General features: G+C 52.5%; 6 protein-coding genes across 6 annotated transcripts; 3 read left to right on the top strand and 3 right to left on the bottom strand.

The window, feature by feature from the left end:
* Nucleotides 1-842: 842 nt before the first annotated feature.
* CC77DRAFT_935111 (hypothetical protein) lies at nucleotides 843-3566 on the bottom strand (the record flags this gene model as incomplete). Its single annotated transcript, XM_018534419.1, has 1 exon — nucleotides 843-3566. The coding sequence occupies one exon, from the start codon at nucleotides 3564-3566 to the stop codon at nucleotides 843-845; it is 2724 nt and encodes a 907-aa protein (XP_018386339.1).
* Nucleotides 3567-6459: 2893 nt separating this feature from the next.
* Nucleotides 6460-6868, top strand: CC77DRAFT_935802 (hypothetical protein; the record flags this gene model as incomplete). The annotated part of the gene is made up of 2 exons (XM_018534461.1): nucleotides 6460-6549; nucleotides 6605-6868. 2 exons carry the CDS (start codon nucleotides 6460-6462, stop codon nucleotides 6866-6868), a joined length of 354 nt encoding a protein of 117 aa, XP_018386338.1.
* A 1128-nt stretch (nucleotides 6869-7996) lies between these two features.
* On the bottom strand, nucleotides 7997-10593 carry CC77DRAFT_1020544 (RNA polymerase II transcription factor). The gene is made up of 2 exons (XM_018525065.1): nucleotides 10199-10593; nucleotides 7997-10147 (listed from the first exon to the last, which is right to left on the bottom strand). Exons 1-2 carry the CDS (start codon nucleotides 10335-10337, stop codon nucleotides 8325-8327), a joined length of 1962 nt encoding a protein of 653 aa, XP_018386337.1. The 5' UTR covers nucleotides 10338-10593; the 3' UTR covers nucleotides 7997-8324.
* Nucleotides 10594-10877: 284 nt separating this feature from the next.
* On the top strand, nucleotides 10878-14780 carry CC77DRAFT_1040647 (2-oxoglutarate dehydrogenase, E1 component). The gene is made up of 3 exons (XM_018527212.1): nucleotides 10878-11307; nucleotides 11371-13412; nucleotides 13464-14780. The coding sequence occupies exons 1-3, from the start codon at nucleotides 11131-11133 to the stop codon at nucleotides 14377-14379; spliced, it is 3135 nt and encodes a 1044-aa protein (XP_018386336.1). The 5' UTR covers nucleotides 10878-11130; the 3' UTR covers nucleotides 14380-14780.
* A 227-nt stretch (nucleotides 14781-15007) lies between these two features.
* Nucleotides 15008-15671, bottom strand: CC77DRAFT_91037 (hypothetical protein). Its single transcript, XM_018533642.1, has one exon. It carries the CDS (start codon nucleotides 15468-15470, stop codon nucleotides 15123-15125), a length of 348 nt encoding a protein of 115 aa, XP_018386335.1. The 5' UTR covers nucleotides 15471-15671; the 3' UTR covers nucleotides 15008-15122.
* On the top strand, nucleotides 15013-16761 carry CC77DRAFT_1050261 (inositol phosphatase). Its single transcript, XM_018527619.1, has 4 exons — nucleotides 15013-15623; nucleotides 15680-15752; nucleotides 15802-16510; nucleotides 16563-16761. Exons 1-4 carry the CDS (start codon nucleotides 15502-15504, stop codon nucleotides 16703-16705), a joined length of 1047 nt encoding a protein of 348 aa, XP_018386334.1. The 5' UTR covers nucleotides 15013-15501; the 3' UTR covers nucleotides 16706-16761.
* The last annotated feature ends 333 nt before the right edge of the window (nucleotides 16762-17094 follow it).

Here is a 17094-nt window from a genome sequence, read left to right as displayed (position 1 = left end):
TTCCTGTCCGATTATGATCCTGCCAGTGCATCTGGATCCTCTTCCTTTGCTGATTGACCCACCGGTTAAGCGGCAGGATCATGCGCAGAGAAGACTCGTCCCGTCCTACCACTATCGGGTCATCTTGATCTTAGAACTCGATACGAAATCCTACACTAAAACTCGCGAGTGAATGAGATTGGTCTGTGTGACGCGCGGTTAGTGCGGGAGGTCATGATACAAACCGGGTAATAACACTCGAACTTTTGATCCTACGCATGCATGCTTGCTATCCTTCCGTGTGATATGCCTTGGCTGATCCAGAAGACGATCGCATATAACTTTTTCTTTTCTTTACGCTTGGCAGAAGATGATCTCCCGTTGTCCCATTCACTACCCAGACATTTGCCGCACACGAACTTACCGATCAGACGAGCACATGGGGAAATTTTCAATCCCAAAATCCCATGTCTTCCGTTGACAGAAAAGCCTGCTTTTGAGTAATAGTAAAGCATCATTGGTGGAAGAACCCCATGCCCACATTGAGGAAAAGAAGTAACATTGTCGATCACAACTATTGCCCTTCCAAGTATACTGTCCACACTCGTTTGCGCTAGCACAATACCGCTAATCATATCTCGTAATTAAACTTCCGTTGTATCCAAAAACGGATACTGATATTGCCCTTTCTACCTTACCATACCGACCGAGTGAAGATTCATCGTGCGAAGCTAGACCCTTTATAGCGAACCCGTTGCCCGTTTCTGATGTGACAGACTCGCTTCGTATCATGTTGGTACTGAACCATGCCTTGTACCCACACCAGTGGCAGCTGTCACTGCCGATCCGGTATAGTCGGACGATTAGCCTCCCGCAGTAGCGGTCCTCAGCGCAACACCCACACTGACGGCACTATCACTTCGCATCCTGCTGTGCTGATTTGTGCCGGTGGTCGATTGAGTCTTCCCCTTGCGGACCGCAGTACGTTGGTGTACATTGTTGCCCATCTTCCTTTCAATTCCACTGACGACCCGAGCAATGGGTAATACTGCATCGACTTCCACTTCCTTCGTGTCTGTGCGAGGGCTTTCCTTCTTCGACCGGCTCTGCATGTTCCTTGTGTGATCGCTCTTGCCAATGCAAGTGTTTTCGGTAGCTGCAGTATGTGTCGACTTTCCTGCGCCATCGAATGGCTGGCAAAAGCAGATGCGTAGAGTGTGTCCGGCTAGCGGACCGAGGACTCCTATGTCGCGTTTGTTCGTAGTCTCACGGGAATCAATCCGCTTCGTCCTGGCACCTGTGACATTCCCGCCGGCGCGATTCCGAGGTATGCTAACGGAGGCGGTTGCTACGGCTCTACGGCTGGAAGCCTTTCGCTTGCAAATCACCCGTCCTTTTCCTGACGATGTACAGCTCGCAAGAATAGCCGTGATCAATCGGGCTCTCTGGAATCTGGCCTCGTGTCTGAGATCTTCGGCAAAGGACCGGGCCGACTTGCGTCGTTTGTATTGCGGGCGTGGCTTGTTCTTTTCGTACGAATGACGCGGTTTAATGTGAGGCGCAAGACCCTCGGTCAGCACTATCCCGTCACAGCCATGGACTGATGGAGCAGGTACAATGAAGCATTTTGTGGAGCCGGTTGTAGAGTCGATCTGCGACCGCTCAGGACGTCTATAGTTGTGATGGAACCGTAAGTGCGCAGGAAGCGGAGCCGACGATGTGGGTGGCGTGGTCATTGGCCTTAATGAGGGCCTTGGAGGCGGTAGCCATGTCGTTGTAGGAAAGGCACTATAGGTCGTGGATGTGGTTCTGTTATCGCAGTACGATGTGTTTGCAACGGGCAAACCGCTAAGGCCTGAAGCGCTCGTTGTACCAGGCGTCGAGCTGCCTTCTGGCTGGATAAGATTACCCGATGGAGAGAAGAAAGAAATCTTGGGTGTGTCGTAGTTTGGGCGAACGATACCCGATGCAGCAGCTATTGGTAGTAAAGATGTCAACGCAGATGATGTGATTGAGCAACGCGGGGGTACCGCTTCGGGAACTTGATTCGGATCAGGGGGAGACTCGGAAATTGAAGCTTGCCTCTCTAGCTCGGCCATTTGTGGTGTAAACCATACCGGCGCGATGGGTGTGGGCGGGCGCGAGGAGCGCACTGGATGAGAAAAGTCGTGCTGAAGGTCAACATCAACGCCCACCACTGTTCCCGAATAGGATGTGGACATGGTACTACAAAAACTCGTGTTTCGACTAGCTTCCCTCGCACGTTCATGCTCTATTAGCGAATGGCTGATGTTACTCGATGTGGAGATGCCATAGAACGTCTGTCCAGCTGAGATTGTGTTCCTGCTTTCGTTTGAGAGCGTTGGTGCTTCAGCGCTACGGCCTCTGGGTGCTTCATCGCGTGGTTCTGGGTGCACAAGACGCACAGAAGGGGACCATTCACGCGAACGAGCTACAACCGAAGGTGGTGGTAGTTGCGCTACGGCTGCAAGCGTACTTTGCGACTCCAGCGGATACGTTTTGGCATCGAGTAAGGACGGCATCGCATCAGCTGAAGATGTAGGATCCACCATGAAAATCTGCCCATTTCTGGTCTGATCCACGGGAGCCAACACTCTAGTTGCGCTCAGGGACTGAGATGCACTGGGCATACGATATGGCGTGTCAAGTCTGTCATCGCTCAGTTGAGACATGTTAGAAGCGGACAAATGGCTGTATGGACTATCCTCGCTCGTCTCCGGCCGGTCGTCGTGGTGCTGATTGAGCGAAGCCTGCGTCGAGGACGATCTAGACAGGGTTCTCGAGGCAGCTCGAACGTTATGTACAACGCCACGAAAGAAGCTTTTTACATCCCTGGAATTTGCTTCGGGGTCTCTCCTGACGATTTGATACGCTGTAGATTGCGAAGGCTGAATAGTGCTTAACGCAGGTTGTATAGCGGCATGATCAACCCGGGGAGAGGTTTTGGGATCCTTGCGCAAAGGCACATCGTACCCTTTGCTTGGTGCGTCTAGCACGTGCTCAAGGTGAGTGTCTTCTGTGACGCGCAGGAGATTACGATGCTCTGAAGTATGGGAAAGTTTGTTCGGGGCGTGGGTTGGTGAGGTATTTTCCACCACACGCAGCGAAGGTAAGCGACCGACACTGAGGAGGGAGCCGTGGGAGTTTAGCGTGGAGTAAGAACCCTGCTCCGCAATGGTTGCCAAGGGCGCCCCATTGGAGCGATTTGCGAGCCGGACGGCAAGATTGTAGGGAACGGCTCGAACTCTGGCCTGTTGTTGGTAGTCCATATCCTGCTGCACGTCTCCAGCCCCGGAAATATCATGGCAGGTGTAACCATCGTGGTCTTGTGCAACGCGATGTCCGTCGCCCCCTTGTGCTTGCGATTGCGGTCGAAGGTGCGAGGAGTTCGTATCTACGAAAGCCTTGTAATAGGCGAAAGGATCCGGATGCGAGGCATGAATCGATCGAGATGGCGGATCCGCATTCGCTCCGGACAGATCTGATGCAGCTGGACCATATGCGGGTTCCTGGCGGTTGCTGCAATCCAGTAAATTGGCGTTCCGGGGATGTGCGGTAGGCGTCATGCTCATGTCAGGCCATGAATATATTGCCAAAGATGAGATCCGATCGATGCTAGATCATAATGTGCATGAGTGTGGGACCCTGCCGATAGCAGCAACTTTGTTTGTGCTGTACAGGCATCCTAGGAAGCAGCAGACATCCCACAACGCCCTCTCCGAGGTTGTATGGTTTAGGCAGGAGCGTCCGCGATCTGTTCCTACGCAACCGCCCTGTCGTATTTCGTGGCTGCTCACTCACCATTCGGAGATGGCGGAAAAATGTCATCACCAAGGGCGAAGTACTCGCCGAATCAAGCCCTTTCAGTCGTATGACCACCGCAGTAAGCCTAAGATGTCGGTCCAGTTTTCTGTGCCTTCTAGGCGCAAGCGGTATCTGACGCGACGACATGCGGAAGGTCATCCAATCAAAATGCTCCCTGCACCCAGCTCGGAAACCCACGAGTTTTCCTAGCTTTGGTAACGATATGCAAAAGCAAGACTGCCTGCCTTTTGGCCCTACGTCGGACCCTCCCGTGAACACGTCGCTTTTTGTTTGCTTACGGTGCTGTGGCTGCTCCCGCGTCCACGCAAACTCTAGGCCCCAGGCTTCCCTGTCCTCTGTTAGTGCCGCTGCGAGGTCATAACCCATATCTGTCGGTAACGCGTGCCACCCAACGATGACAGGATAAGATCGAGACTTAGTAGTAAGATCTTGATATCATCTTCAGAGTTCCGCAGTTGACCAAGATTGAATGGCTGTCCCTGCAAAGCTACCCTTTAGTAGGCTGCGCGTTCAGGGTCTAGCGTACACCGGCAAAAGCATCCGAAACCTTTCAAGGGACCTGGCCACGGGAACAAGTGGGTCGCTCCGCTTGTAATGTATACAGCCCGTCCCTGAACGGACAAAACGGTCTCTTTCCTCTAGGCTCGTCTGCAGCGTCTTGGTGAAAGACTAGTTTGACGCAGTACCCACAGAGACCATAGAACTTAGTGCAGCGGCAGGATTACATGTTGACAAGGTTCACCTGGAAAGCGTGGGCGTGCCAGGGCTGTGATGGTTATGAAGTCAAGTGCCGAGCACATGTGGCTGTTGGTACATGCTCTCCTCCCTGTAGCTTCACATTCCTTCAAAAGTCCTGGTGAATGATTCGGGCAATCCAGCGATGTTCTGATAAGACTTAAATGCAGGGGTGACCATCGAGTCACAGTATTTCCTAATCTGGAGGGTGATTGCACCAGTAAGTTGGGTGTAGTGACGCCGCGGAAGCCACCTATCACCGCTAGAGTGATGATAGTCGATACGTCAGCTTCGAATCCATCTAGTAGGTATAGTATAGGCTGAACATACCGAAAATAGGAAAGAAAAAAAACTTCCCTGCACGTCAACCTATTAGCCAACGAAGTAGTTCTGCGCAAGGGGCAGCTTCATCAGGTATCTGACCGGTGTTAAAACTTCGGCAGGTTCACTTTACGGGGTACCGGGAAGCATCCGTGCGCTGACGCTGGAGTATCGTATTCACACCGGCTTGGCTAACACTAGGGATGGGTGAAGTTAGTCGGCACAGCGAGATCTTCGATTGTTTCTAGAAGCTGGTGAATCTGCCATATGCGTCAACCATATGAACCACCCCAAACAAACTACATACCTTGAGTTTCGAATAGACGATAGCAGGGTTGCTCATGTCCGTTGATTTAATGTCGCTACAACGGTTTGGACGCCTCAGCCGTGACTGTTCTTTGGCACCTCGAGACGCCCTGGACTTGGTTTCATTGGTTGCTTGAGAGCACTGCCCGTTGACCTAGACTTGACGACGATCCTTACCTTGTATGGCTGGGTACGGATGCGGCGCCCATTTTGCTCGCAGGGGCTCGGAGTTTAGACATGCTGCAAGTATACCCCTACTTGGCTCCCTCAAATAGGTTGTGGTTTGCCGATCTGTACACATGAACTGACACATCATTCCTGTGAGAAGACATGACTCAGGTCGGCCCGTGTTGACTTGAACCCACGTGTTGTCTCCAATCCACCCCAGCTTCAAGGGACGTCGACCTGAACCAGCGTCAGCGATTCGCAGCTGCTACTCGTGACGAGCCGAAATACGCTGAAAACGCTGAAAACGCCATGTGGTGAGCCGTGTAATCGTGCATTTCGCTTGTGGCTAGTATACGTTGGACCCGAAAAGTCTTCGATGCAGTCATCTCTCTCCCAGCAGTAAATGCTTGTCGTACTCATATCTGACCAGCGCTCAAGTCCGTCGAACTGGGCTTCGGGACTGCATTAGGCCTTCGAGTTAGCGGGCCGATAATTGCATTGCGGATGTTGTTTTGTTCGTCAGGCTAGGAAAAGCTACCGCCGATCTAGCTAGCGCCAACAGGACGGTATGATGATGTGGAGAGATCTACAGGCCAGCGTGAAAGCACTGCACATCCCATGGATCTGGAGCGATGTCCTTGCAGCAAATCAGGGTAATAGCCTCTAACGCATACACCTCCCGTTGCTGCACATTGGGATACGCGAGAGCCAGGTGATACACCCCATCCACGTCAATAGATCGGTGTTGACCAAGCATGACACCCAGGATTCGCTAGCTGCATATCAAGCCACCATTATGGAATGGCGCCGCGGCCGGACGAGTAGTGGTGGTATTAGTCGGTATCCTTCAAATGGGATCTGAATTGTCTCGTGCTGTGGCTTATGCGCCGTGTCACAGCGGGATGGAAAGACAATGGATCTCTGTTGTCACATGACGGCGACTCCAGAAGATCTGCTGGCCTTCAAGGATCTCGAGTTGAGATATAAAGACAAAGGGAGTATAACCCCATTTCTCTCATACCTGTTCGGATTTGTTCGAGACTCAACAGTTACCTTCGTATCGCTGGTGTGATAAACGATCCTTTTAGGGAACGTTGCCTGAACATGACCCTGCCTCCTCTTCCCCAAAGCGCCGACAAGAGTGCCATCTGCGCTCGACTTGGACTGAACGAACATACACACAAATTGCTACTCGTGAGTCTCAACCCGATGTTCGAGAGCTCTCCGCTGACCCTTATGTCGGACATAGAACGAAGCCGTCTTTGCTCGAAACGCTTTGAGCTCGAATTACCGCAGCCTGACCGAGCAATCTAGAGCTGACCCTTCCGTGGCAGAGCCATATAGATGGGACGAGATATCGGAAACTGCAAAGCATTCGGAGATTCTGAAGATTGTCCGCGATGCTTGCGCCGAGACCAGACCGTATTATGACATGGGTCGTTACTGGACCCAGGTCAATGAAGAGAACTGGGTTGCGAGGTGGTACCTTTGGCACAGTTTCCGCTACAGGTAGGTCGGCGAATGCTGTAGTATGAACTGAACAACACTCATCATTTATACAGGGATAACCGACCAAGGGAAAGGGCGGCGCCAAGTGGAGTTGGATCAAATAACGGCGGTAAGTGTGCTGTACTCCTCTAAAGGGATCCGTAACTCAAACCCCATGTTGCGTCCGCTGACACATGGTAGGAACGCAGCTATACTATGATCCAGCGCGCGATTATTATCGAGGGTGACCGACGCAAACTTTCCGCTTGTGGCCGTGGCGACTCCCGAAGACAAAAGCAATTCTATCTGCGACGGCATCTCTTGTTGTAGATGTTGAGGTTGTCTCGTAGGTTTTGCTCATGTTGGGCGATGTAGGTGTTGCGGTTTCGGTTCACTCAGAGAACTTGTCTACTCTTCGGTGAATGCTTCCCGTGCTTGTTCTCCTCTTTCGGTTTTTAATACTTGACGTATATCCCCCATTTGAAATTTCGGTGTCATTCGTTTCCACAGACGTTCATTCCGATTCCGATCGTTGTTGGTTGCAGTCGTTCCTGCCTCTCTGAGATTGATGATGACGTCCTCTGTTCCTTTTTCGTAACCCCTTCATACACACGCAATATCCTCGCATCACAAATCGATTCCTTGAGACTTCCGCGGTCCAGCTGCGCCCATTGACACTGCAGAGGTACGAAGTAAGAGTGAGGTTCCTTCAAGAATATATCCATGGTCGAGTTACGGGACAAGTGGGGTAAGATTCTGGATCAGGGGTCCAATGCCGTAACAGTCCGGACTAGTAGGAAGCTGTTCGCTTTGACAGGCGGGATGAGCCGTCAGATCTGAGCTCTTGTGATGAGGTCGCGCGATCGAGACCAAGGAAGCATAACATAGCGGAGGTGGGGTTTAACAACTACTTACAAGAAGATAGAGAATCCGAAGAATTTCGCCTCTTCAAGTGTGTAAACCTAATAAAGCATTGATCATACCGATATTTTGTAGCTTGTAGCTTCATTTTCCGTGATCCTAGTCATGGGCTGACCATTTTCGTGCAACCCATGTCGATCATTACAGGTTCGCGCAGTAGCCGACGTAGATGGCTGTTAGGTGGGCATCGGCACTCCCAACATCACTTGAGCCGCAGATAGTATTTGTCAAATGAACCAACTTCACTGGAGGCCTAAAATAACATTCTCACAACTTTCATCGCAATTCGAATTGATCGCGTACTAAAACTGTTTATAATAATACCGGCACATTGTGACAGCCATGATTCGAGACGTTTGACACAACCAGCGACCAAATTGCATGATATTTAACCGCGGAAGTATAGGTGCTTTGGGAAAGCATATGTAAATCGAAGGGTGGGTGACGATTTCTGACGAAAATATTTAGTTGATCGACACCAGCCCGGGTTTTCCAAACGCCTTCGCTATGCAGAAATAGAAAGATTTGCAGTCTCCAATAAGTACAACCTGTACATGCAATCAAACAGCTGCGTTTGCCGTACTACGTGCGACTTGTTCTTGAAGAGCCTTCTGATACTGACTCCGCGCCGCGTCGATCGCTCGAAGCAAGGGGTCCACGATTTGGTTGACAGCCTTGGCTCCTCCTCTGATGGCCTCGGGATCGAACTTCCTCTTCTTCCTCTCTCGTTGGTTAGCAAACTCATTTTCTTTCCGGGCATGCTCAATCCTGGCTGCGCGGTCGGCCTCTGCCATGTCAGCCACCGCCTTGATACGATCGAGCGACTTGTCTAGCGTCTCGATAAGACGCGCAATCTCGTTCGCGCGGTCTGGATCCCCTGAGTAGAATACAGACCAGAAGTAGTGTAGGAATTCAACCGTTGTGTTGTGGGTCATGGTGAGGTTGTCAAGAACAGCCTCGGAGACATGGAGCTCCTTCGCTCGCTCGCTCGTGGGGATAGACTTGGACGATGAATAGTCATCGTTGTGCAAATGTCGTTTCTTGACAGCCGCTACAATTTGCGAAGAGGCTGCACTTCGGGCTGATTTGCTACCAACCTTGGTCTTCTTTGGAGCAGACCCCTCTTCATCGCTACTGCTTTCATCATCGATGTCGATTGTAGAGTGGAGGTCAACGCTCAAGACCTTGCCGTCGTCACTGCTAAACTTGCGAAGATCCTGCTGCAACGTCGAAAGAGCCTGTGCAGGAGTACGTTTTGTGTAAGTCGCAGCACTAGTAGAGGTATGCACGCTCTGACCGGCGGAGAAGAATCTACTCTGGTCTTGTACGCGAAGAACGACTCTGTTGTCATCATCTGCACGCTGTAGGTCCCGCAACTGCAGCTCTTTGTACGTCTCTTCATCCAACCCGGCAGGTCCATGCCGACTTGAGTCTGAGGGTGGCACTTCCTTCATCATCTTCTCGCTCATGCGATTCAAGACTCGGAGAATGGGCGCTTTCTCGTAGTTGGTCGGGTTCATGGTGAAGTCGGGCCGGTTGCCTTGTTTCTGGCTGTGGTTGTTCTCATTTGCCTCGATGTTGATGAAGTTGGGAATTGAGGCGGCGAGCAGATCCTGGTTGTCCATCGTCTCATCATAAGTCAGGTATTTGTCAAGCTTGGGATCAAGCACGTCCTTTTCTTGGATGCGCTCTCCCTTGAGCTTTTTCATCAAGCGACTGTGAAAAAACCTCTCCCAAAAGTCACCCTCGCTCAGCTGGGGTACGTTCTCGTTGTAGGCTTTTTGCACAACCGGATGCTGTCTGAACAACAGCTCAATCTGCTCTTTCGTCAAGCTCAGCATGAGAGTGCCGTTGACGGACTTGGACTTGATGACAGAAAGCACATTGTAGGTTCCAGTAGACTGTGATCTTTCCGTTGCGTGTGATCTCAACATGTGCACGCGCGTAGACCAGAATTGCATAGAGAACTGTAATACGCCAACGGAATCAGGCTTCTCCGCGAGCGCTCGGTCGAAGCGTTGTCGAAGCGCTGGGCTCGAATTGAGTAGCGACATCTGGAGTGATGTATCAGCGAGTAGCTTCGCATCGTCGTAGTTTTCTTCGTTGTCTTTGCCGCCAGCTGTTACGGTCTGAGCCATGGCCATTGCAGCTGATGCGCCGCCGTCCCCTCCCTCTCCAGCAACAGCAGCAGGAGCTGGGGCGGGAGCGGCCTGTTGCTTGGAAGCCTCGATCCATTTGCGCAATAGACCGGTTATGTTCTGCTGATCGTCGCGAGCGGCGCCGGAGGTAAAGGTGAGGGTATGGTTCCCGGCTTGTGGAGCGGGCTCCGGTACAACGATCTTGATGGAGGCTTTTGCAGAGGTCGCAGGTGTCTGTTGGAGATCTACGCAGCGTCAGCCATGTGCAAATGTATTGATATGAAACCAAGACGTACTCCCAATGTCTGCTATGGCTATGGACAGCGGAGGATGCGCATTACTGGCCGCCGACGACTTCCACGACACCGTTTTGCCATCGGCAGACACAGAGACTCTGCCATCCTGCTTCTTGTACTGGGCAGCAGCGTCGGCCATGGTGGTGGAGGGGAGATGGGTCGCGGCGATCAGTGATTCTTTGAGGCTGACGCGATGCGGCGGTACTAGCCAGTCGTGGCTTCCCCAGATTCATGCGCTGCACGTGACTACGCATCACCCATCGCCCAGGCAAGCATCCATGGATGACGAATGCCGCCCGCTGTAATCGGCACGCGGCTTAAAAGTTTATTCGGAGCTCTGGAGACTGCAACGACTACAACAAAACGCACATCACTCCCCAATGCTACTCTCCCAGCACCAGGGCGTCTTTGCAGGAAACACAGCCCGCATCAGCCAAGAGAGGTAACACACCTCAGGCGCAGCGGATATGTATCCGTGCCTCCCAACGTCAGAGGCTGCTTCCTCGTGCAAAGCTGCAGCGGGCACCACTTCCGCCTTACATAAGGCCTGCGCTGCTATTGGCTGGTGTTGCGAGAACATTCAATGAGCCTTCCATTCGCTGTGTGCAGTGCCGCTGTGACCAGCCGAGCATGGCAACGGCAGGCAGATGCAGCGTACCAGACGCGCAACGTTGCTAGGCGACTACAATGCAAATGTTTCAAGACTCGAAACCAGGCGTGAATTATATGGTGTTTGAGGCATTTGACGTGGTGACCGGTCGGAAGTGCGCTCGATCCATCATAGTGCGCTAGGCCGGAACACGGGGCCTTCGCATGTGCTGGGCTGCGTCAACTTCTACTGCCCATTGCTACTGCAGAAGCATTCTTCTGTCTATCGTCGTCCGCTTGGATGCCACCCCTCCCCACCTCCGCTTTGTTATTCTAATCCCGTCATGTTGCGCAACACCCTGCGCCAGTGCTCCCGCTCGCTCCAGTGCGCCCCGGCGAGAGCAACCTTCTCGAGCCTCGCACAGCCATCACGAAACGCCATCTCGACATGTCGCAGGCCGCTTGCGCTGACGCAGCGCCGCGGGTATGCCGTGTCGTCGGAAGACACCAACAAGGGCGTTGTGCGTACCTCTCCAGCGCCGCCTTCAAACTCTTCGACCCTATAGCTAACAATGACGGCATAGGACCCCAACGACTCGTTCCTCCAGGGCAACACGGCCAACTACATCGATGCCATGTACATGCAGTGGAAGCAGGACCCCGCCAGCGTTCACTACTCATGGCAGGTCTACTTCCACAACATGGAGTCCGGCGACATGCCCGTGTCGCAAGCCTTCCAACCGCCGCCCAACATCATGAGCTCGCCCCAGGGCGGCGCTGCTCACAAGCCCGGAATGGGCATGGCTTCCGCCGAAGGTACCGACGTTATGAACCATCTCAAGGTCCAATTGCTTGTGCGAGCGTACCAGGCTCGTGGTCACCACAAGGCCAAGATTGACCCGCTGGGCATCCGCTCAGAGGCAGAGCAGTTCGGATACAGCAAGCCGCGCGAGCTTGAGCTTTCCCACTACAACTTCACCGAAAAGGACCTGGAACAGGAGATTGAACTAGGCCCGGGTATCCTACCGCGCTTCAAGACCGAGACCCGCAAGAAGATGAAGTTGAAGGAGATCATCGAGGCCTGTGAACGCCTCTACTGCGGCTCCTACGGTATCGAATACATCCACATTCCCGACAGGGAGCAGTGCGACTGGCTCCGTGAGCGCATCGAGGTCCCCACGCCCTTCAAGTACTCTGTCGACGAGAAGCGCCGCATCTTGGACCGCCTGATCTGGGGAACCAACTTTGAGGCTTTCCTGGCCACCAAGTACCCCAACGACAAGCGATTTGGTCTTGAAGGAGGCGAGAGTTTGATTCCTGGAATGAAGGCCCTCATCGACCGAAGTGTCGACTTCGGCGTCAAGGACATCGTCATTGGTATGCCGCATCGTGGACGTCTCAACGTGCTCTCCAACGTCGTCAGGAAGCCCAACGAGTCCATCTTCAGTGAGTTTGCCGGTACTGCCGAAGCCAACGAAGAGGGCTCTGGTGATGTCAAGTACCACTTGGGTATGAACTTCGAGCGTCCTACGCCATCCGGAAAGCGTGTGCAGTTGTCTCTTGTCGCCAACCCGTCCCATCTTGAAGCTGAAGACCCCGTCGTCCTGGGCAAGACCCGCGCCATCCTCCACTACAACAATGACGAGAAAGAGGCTTCCAGCGCCATGGGTATGCTCCTCCACGGTGACGCCGCTTTCGCTGGTCAAGGTATAGTGTATGAGACCATGGGTTTCCACCAGCTGCCCAGCTACCACACCGGCGGAACCATCCACATCATTGTCAACAACCAGATTGGTTTCACTACGGATCCTAGGTTCTCTCGCTCTACTCCATACTGTTCGGACATTGCCAAGGCCATTGACGCACCTGTCTTCCACGTCAACGGTGACGACGTCGAGGCTCTCAACTTCGTCTGCCAGCTGGCTGCCGACTTCCGTGCTGAGTTCAAGAAGGATGTAGTAATCGACATGGTCTGCTACCGAAAGCAGGGTCACAACGAGACTGACCAGCCTTTCTTCACCCAGCCTCTGATGTACAAGAAGATCTCGGAACAGCCTCAAACACTAGACATCTACACCAAGAAGTTGCTCGACGAGAAGACCTTCACCAAGGAGGACATTGACGAGCACAAGGCTTGGGTCTGGGGCATGCTAGACGAGAGCTTCAACCGCAGCAAGGACTACGTACCAAACTCCAAGGAGTGGCTTACTTCGGCCTGGAACGGCTTCAAGTCGCCCAAGGAACTCGCAGAAGAGGTTCTGCCCCATCTGCCAACTGCCATTGAGGAAACTCAATTGCAGCACATCGCAGAGAAGATTGGCGGTGCACCAGAGGACTTCAATGTGCACAAGAACTTGAAGCGTATTTTGGCTGGCCGCACCAAGACTGTCATGGATGGCAAGAACATCGACATGGCTACTGCGGAAGCGTTGGCATTTGGAAGTTTGTGCATGGAAGGCCATCACGTTCGTGTTTCTGGACAGGATGTCGAGCGTGGAACCTTCTCCCAGCGCCACGCTGTGCTCCACGACCAGGAGACTGAGAAGACCTACACCCCTCTTCAGAACCTCAGCGAGGACCAGGCCACCTTCACCATCTCTAACTCTTCTCTTAGCGAATACGGAGTGTAAGTCACATTTCGTCCTTTTTATGTCTTGGCTTGACTAATCAATTGTAGGCTTGGCTTCGAATACGGTTACTCCTTGTCTTCACCCAACGCCCTCGTCATGTGGGAGGCTCAGTTTGGTGACTTTGCCAACACTGCCCAGGTTATCATCGATCAGTTCATTGCCTCTGGTGAAGTCAAGTGGCTTCAGCGTTCCGGTCTCGTCATGAGCTTGCCGCACGGTTACGATGGTCAAGGTCCTGAACACTCGTCAGGACGTATGGAGCGCTACTTGCAGCTCTGCAACGAGGATCCCCGCATCTTCCCGTCCCCTGACAAGCTTGACCGCCAGCACCAGGACTGCAACATCCAGATTGCCTACACAACGAAGCCGTCCAACCTCTTCCATCTCCTTCGTCGTCAAATGAACCGCCAGTTCCGCAAGCCTCTTATCTTGTTCTTCTCCAAGTCGCTACTCCGCCACCCGCTCGCTCGGTCTAGCATTGAGGAGTTCACTGGTGACTCGCACTTCCAGTGGATCATCGAAGACCCTGCGCACGCTACTGGAGAGATTGAGTCGCACGAGGGCATCAACCGTGTCATCCTCTGCACAGGTCAGGTGTACGCTGCGCTTGTCAAGGAGCGTGAAGCACGTGGCGAGAAGGATGTTGCCATTACCCGTATCGAGCAACTTAACCCCTTCCCATGGCAGCAACTGAAGGACAACCTCGACTCGTACCCCAACGCGCAGAACATCATCTGGTGCCAGGAGGAGCCCCTTAACGCCGGTGCCTGGAGCTTTACACAGCCCAGAATCGAGACGCTTCTCAACCAGACCGAGCACCACAACAGACGACACGTCATGTACGCTGGACGCAACCCTAGTGCATCTGTAGCAACTGGACTCAAGGTGTCTCACAAGAACGAGGAGAAGGCTCTGCTAGACATGGCCTTCACGGTCAAGCAGGACAAGCTGAAGAGCGAGTAGAAGCGCTCTTAAGCTTACAGGAGGGAAAAATCATCATTAATTGCATTACTCTATTCCCATTTCTGCGATGGAATTAGCTTGGAGTGGGTTTTAGGTAGCTGGACTTCATAGGGCTGTTCAGCTGTACATTTTTGATCACAACGAATGTATGTTTATGGCGTGTAGTATAAAAGCCGGATTTTCTCTTATCGTTTTGACTTGTAAATGTTGTGCTGTGACTACAAAGATATTCGTATCAAGCCGTGTAGCTCGGTGATAGGTAGCCCGAGTGCTATGCGTGGTTTTGGCGTTGATAGAGGCTTCATATGTGCCGGCACAGCTTATGCATCGTGAACTTGCAATTGGCATTCTAGTACGCGCCGGAGCAGACCAAAGCCAGAGTTATCTGCTCATACTTGGGCAATGCCACGTCGAGAAATTCTTCCGCCAGTGGGAATCGCCATGTTGATGACATTACGCTCATACAGAAAGGCACGGTATTGGAGGTTGAGAGGCGTTGAGAAATTGAGGCTCACGGGGCGTGGGATCGTGATGGCTCTATGTCCGCGGTCCGGAAAAAGTCGGGCAGACGTCAGTGTGGGATAGAGCCCCGCCATCCCCTCCTACTGGACGTGCCCCTCCACTTTTCCGTCTCCGCACCTGCATCATAGCTCGACAACCACGCGCTCCCGCAACAAAGCGCGTCAATTTCCGCACACGACTCGAGCCATGTATTTTCGCCCATGGCCAGACCGTGTCGAGCATCAAGCTCGGGAAATTTCCCACGAAATTCGGCCTTGATCCGGAGTAACTGTGGCTGAGACCGCCCGGCTGAAGTATCGTGAGTTGCCTATGATGTCCGACCAGTTGCCGAGGGCTATAGCTCCCAGCGCCTGCCAAACAAATAGCACAGAAGTGTGGTCCGCCTGCCCGACTCTACCCACCCTGACTTCATAACGATACTGCGCTCCGCTTTTTGCTGGACTCGACCTTGATAGCTTTTCACCATCCCTCTCTCCAAACTTCCCCATTCCCCATACTCTTTCCCATCTTCCTTTCCCCGTTGATACCAACTTGCCATTGTAGCATCGCCATCCCTTACTTTTTCGCATTGTAGATTGAACATTCAGAACATCTCACAAAATGGCTTCCAACAGTAACGAGGGAGGCCCAGCGCAGGAGAAGATCAACACCGACATCATCACCCTTACGCGATTCCTCACCGAGGAGCAGACCAAGTACGCCGAGGCGACGGGAGATTTCACGTAAGTTTTGGGCTTCGAGAGAATGTCAAAGTTGGAGGACTAACCATTCTTGCTAGACTGCTATGCCACGCACTGCAATTTGCATTCAAGAGCATTGCCTACTACATCCGGAGAGCGACATTAATCAACGTAAGCCAACCCGACCATTCCCAGACGAAACAGCGACTAACATAAACAGCTCACCGGTCTCCAAGGCGCGACCAACTCCACAGGTGACGATCAAAAGAAGCTCGACGTAATCGGAGATGAGCTCTTCATCACCGCCATGCGCTCCTCAGGTCGCGTGCGCCTCCTGATCTCTGAAGAGCAAGAAGAAGCGATTGTCTTCGACGAGTACCCCAACGCGCGTTACGCTGTAGCCTGCGACCCCATCGACGGTTCCTCCAACCTTGACGCCGGTGTCGCAGTTGGTACAATTTTCGCGATATACAAGCTGCCAGAGGGCGCCAAGGGCACAAAGGAGGACATGCTTCTACCTGGCACCGAGATGGTCGCTTCAGGTTTCACCATGTACGGCGCCTCCGCTCAGCTGGTTCTCACAATGAAGGGCGGAAACGTCAACGGCTTCACACTCGACACTGCATTTGGCGAGTTCATCCTCACACATCCCGACATGAGGGTCCCTAAGACCAGGTCCATCTACTCAGTCAACGAGGGTAACAGCTTGTACTGGGAAGAGCCTGTCAAGGCTTGGTGTGAAAGCCTCAAGAACCCGCAAGAGGGTGGCAAGCCATACAGCGCGCGTTACATTGGATCGATGGTTGCAGACGCATACCGAACATTGTTGTACGGCGGTATCTTTGCTTACCCCGCGGATAAGAAGACTCCCAAGGGCAAGTTGCGTATTCTCTACGAATGCGCCCCCATGGCCATGGTTTTCGAAAACGGTATGTCCTATTTTAATCACATATTGATTCACTCCTGCTAACACGTGTACAGCTGGCGGTTTAGCAGTAAACAGCAAGATGGACCGTATGCTCGAAGTCGTTCCCGAACACATCCACGACCGATCGGGTATCTTCTTGGGTTCAGAAGGCGAAGTCCAAAAGGTTATCGATGCGCACAAGAACTACAAGAAATAGGCGTCCGTGGTTGACTTGGAGCGTAAAATAGCGTACCATTGGGCTATTACTGGCATATGAACAGATACTTGCTGGTCAAGGTTCCACATTCTCCATCAACATATATAGTATTATTGAATGACGATACCAACTTTAACCTGATTTTACACTCTTCTTGTCGTGTTCGCTACAAGAACAATCAACACTCTGCTAGGGATACTAAGAACAAACATTTTACAAGAACGAGTAAAAAACATCACAGCGTGTCAAAGGGCCAGTCATGAATATCATAAGATCTATTAGGAGTATCGACTACATGCCTAAGATCTTACCTACCACATCTCCTCTCAAAGCTATCCAGTGTGTACCAGATGCTCCCATCGTAATCGTATCCACTCTCACACCCACCA

Source organism: Alternaria alternata (assembly GCF_001642055.1).
Source record: "Alternaria alternata strain SRC1lrK2f unplaced genomic scaffold CC77scaffold_10, whole genome shotgun sequence".
NCBI lineage: Eukaryota > Fungi > Ascomycota > Dothideomycetes > Pleosporales > Pleosporaceae > Alternaria > Alternaria alternata.
This window is presented reverse-complemented; position numbering and strand designations above follow the sequence as displayed.

Excerpts from the sequence above, each read along its gene's own strand:
- CC77DRAFT_1020544 (XM_018525065.1), bottom strand. The coding sequence starts at position 10,337 with ATGGCCGACGCTGCTGCCCAGTACAAGAAGCAGGATGGCAGAGTCTCT. Across the intron at positions 10,148-10,198 it reads AGCCATAGCAGACATTGGGA|ATCTCCAACAGACACCTGCG; the intron begins GTACGTCTTGGT and ends GACGCTGCGTAG.
- CC77DRAFT_1040647 (XM_018527212.1), top strand. The coding sequence starts at position 11,131 with ATGTTGCGCAACACCCTGCGCCAGTGCTCCCGCTCGCTCCAGTGCGCC. Across the intron at positions 11,308-11,370 it reads AAGACACCAACAAGGGCGTT|GACCCCAACGACTCGTTCCT; the intron begins GTGCGTACCTCT and ends ATGACGGCATAG. Across the intron at positions 13,413-13,463 it reads TCTCTTAGCGAATACGGAGT|GCTTGGCTTCGAATACGGTT; the intron begins GTAAGTCACATT and ends AATCAATTGTAG.
- CC77DRAFT_91037 (XM_018533642.1), bottom strand. The coding sequence starts at position 15,470 with ATGCGAAAAAGTAAGGGATGGCGATGCTACAATGGCAAGTTGGTATCA.
- CC77DRAFT_1050261 (XM_018527619.1), top strand. The coding sequence starts at position 15,502 with ATGGCTTCCAACAGTAACGAGGGAGGCCCAGCGCAGGAGAAGATCAAC. Across the intron at positions 15,624-15,679 it reads GAGGCGACGGGAGATTTCAC|ACTGCTATGCCACGCACTGC; the intron begins GTAAGTTTTGGG and ends CATTCTTGCTAG. Across the intron at positions 16,511-16,562 it reads GGCCATGGTTTTCGAAAACG|CTGGCGGTTTAGCAGTAAAC; the intron begins GTATGTCCTATT and ends ACACGTGTACAG.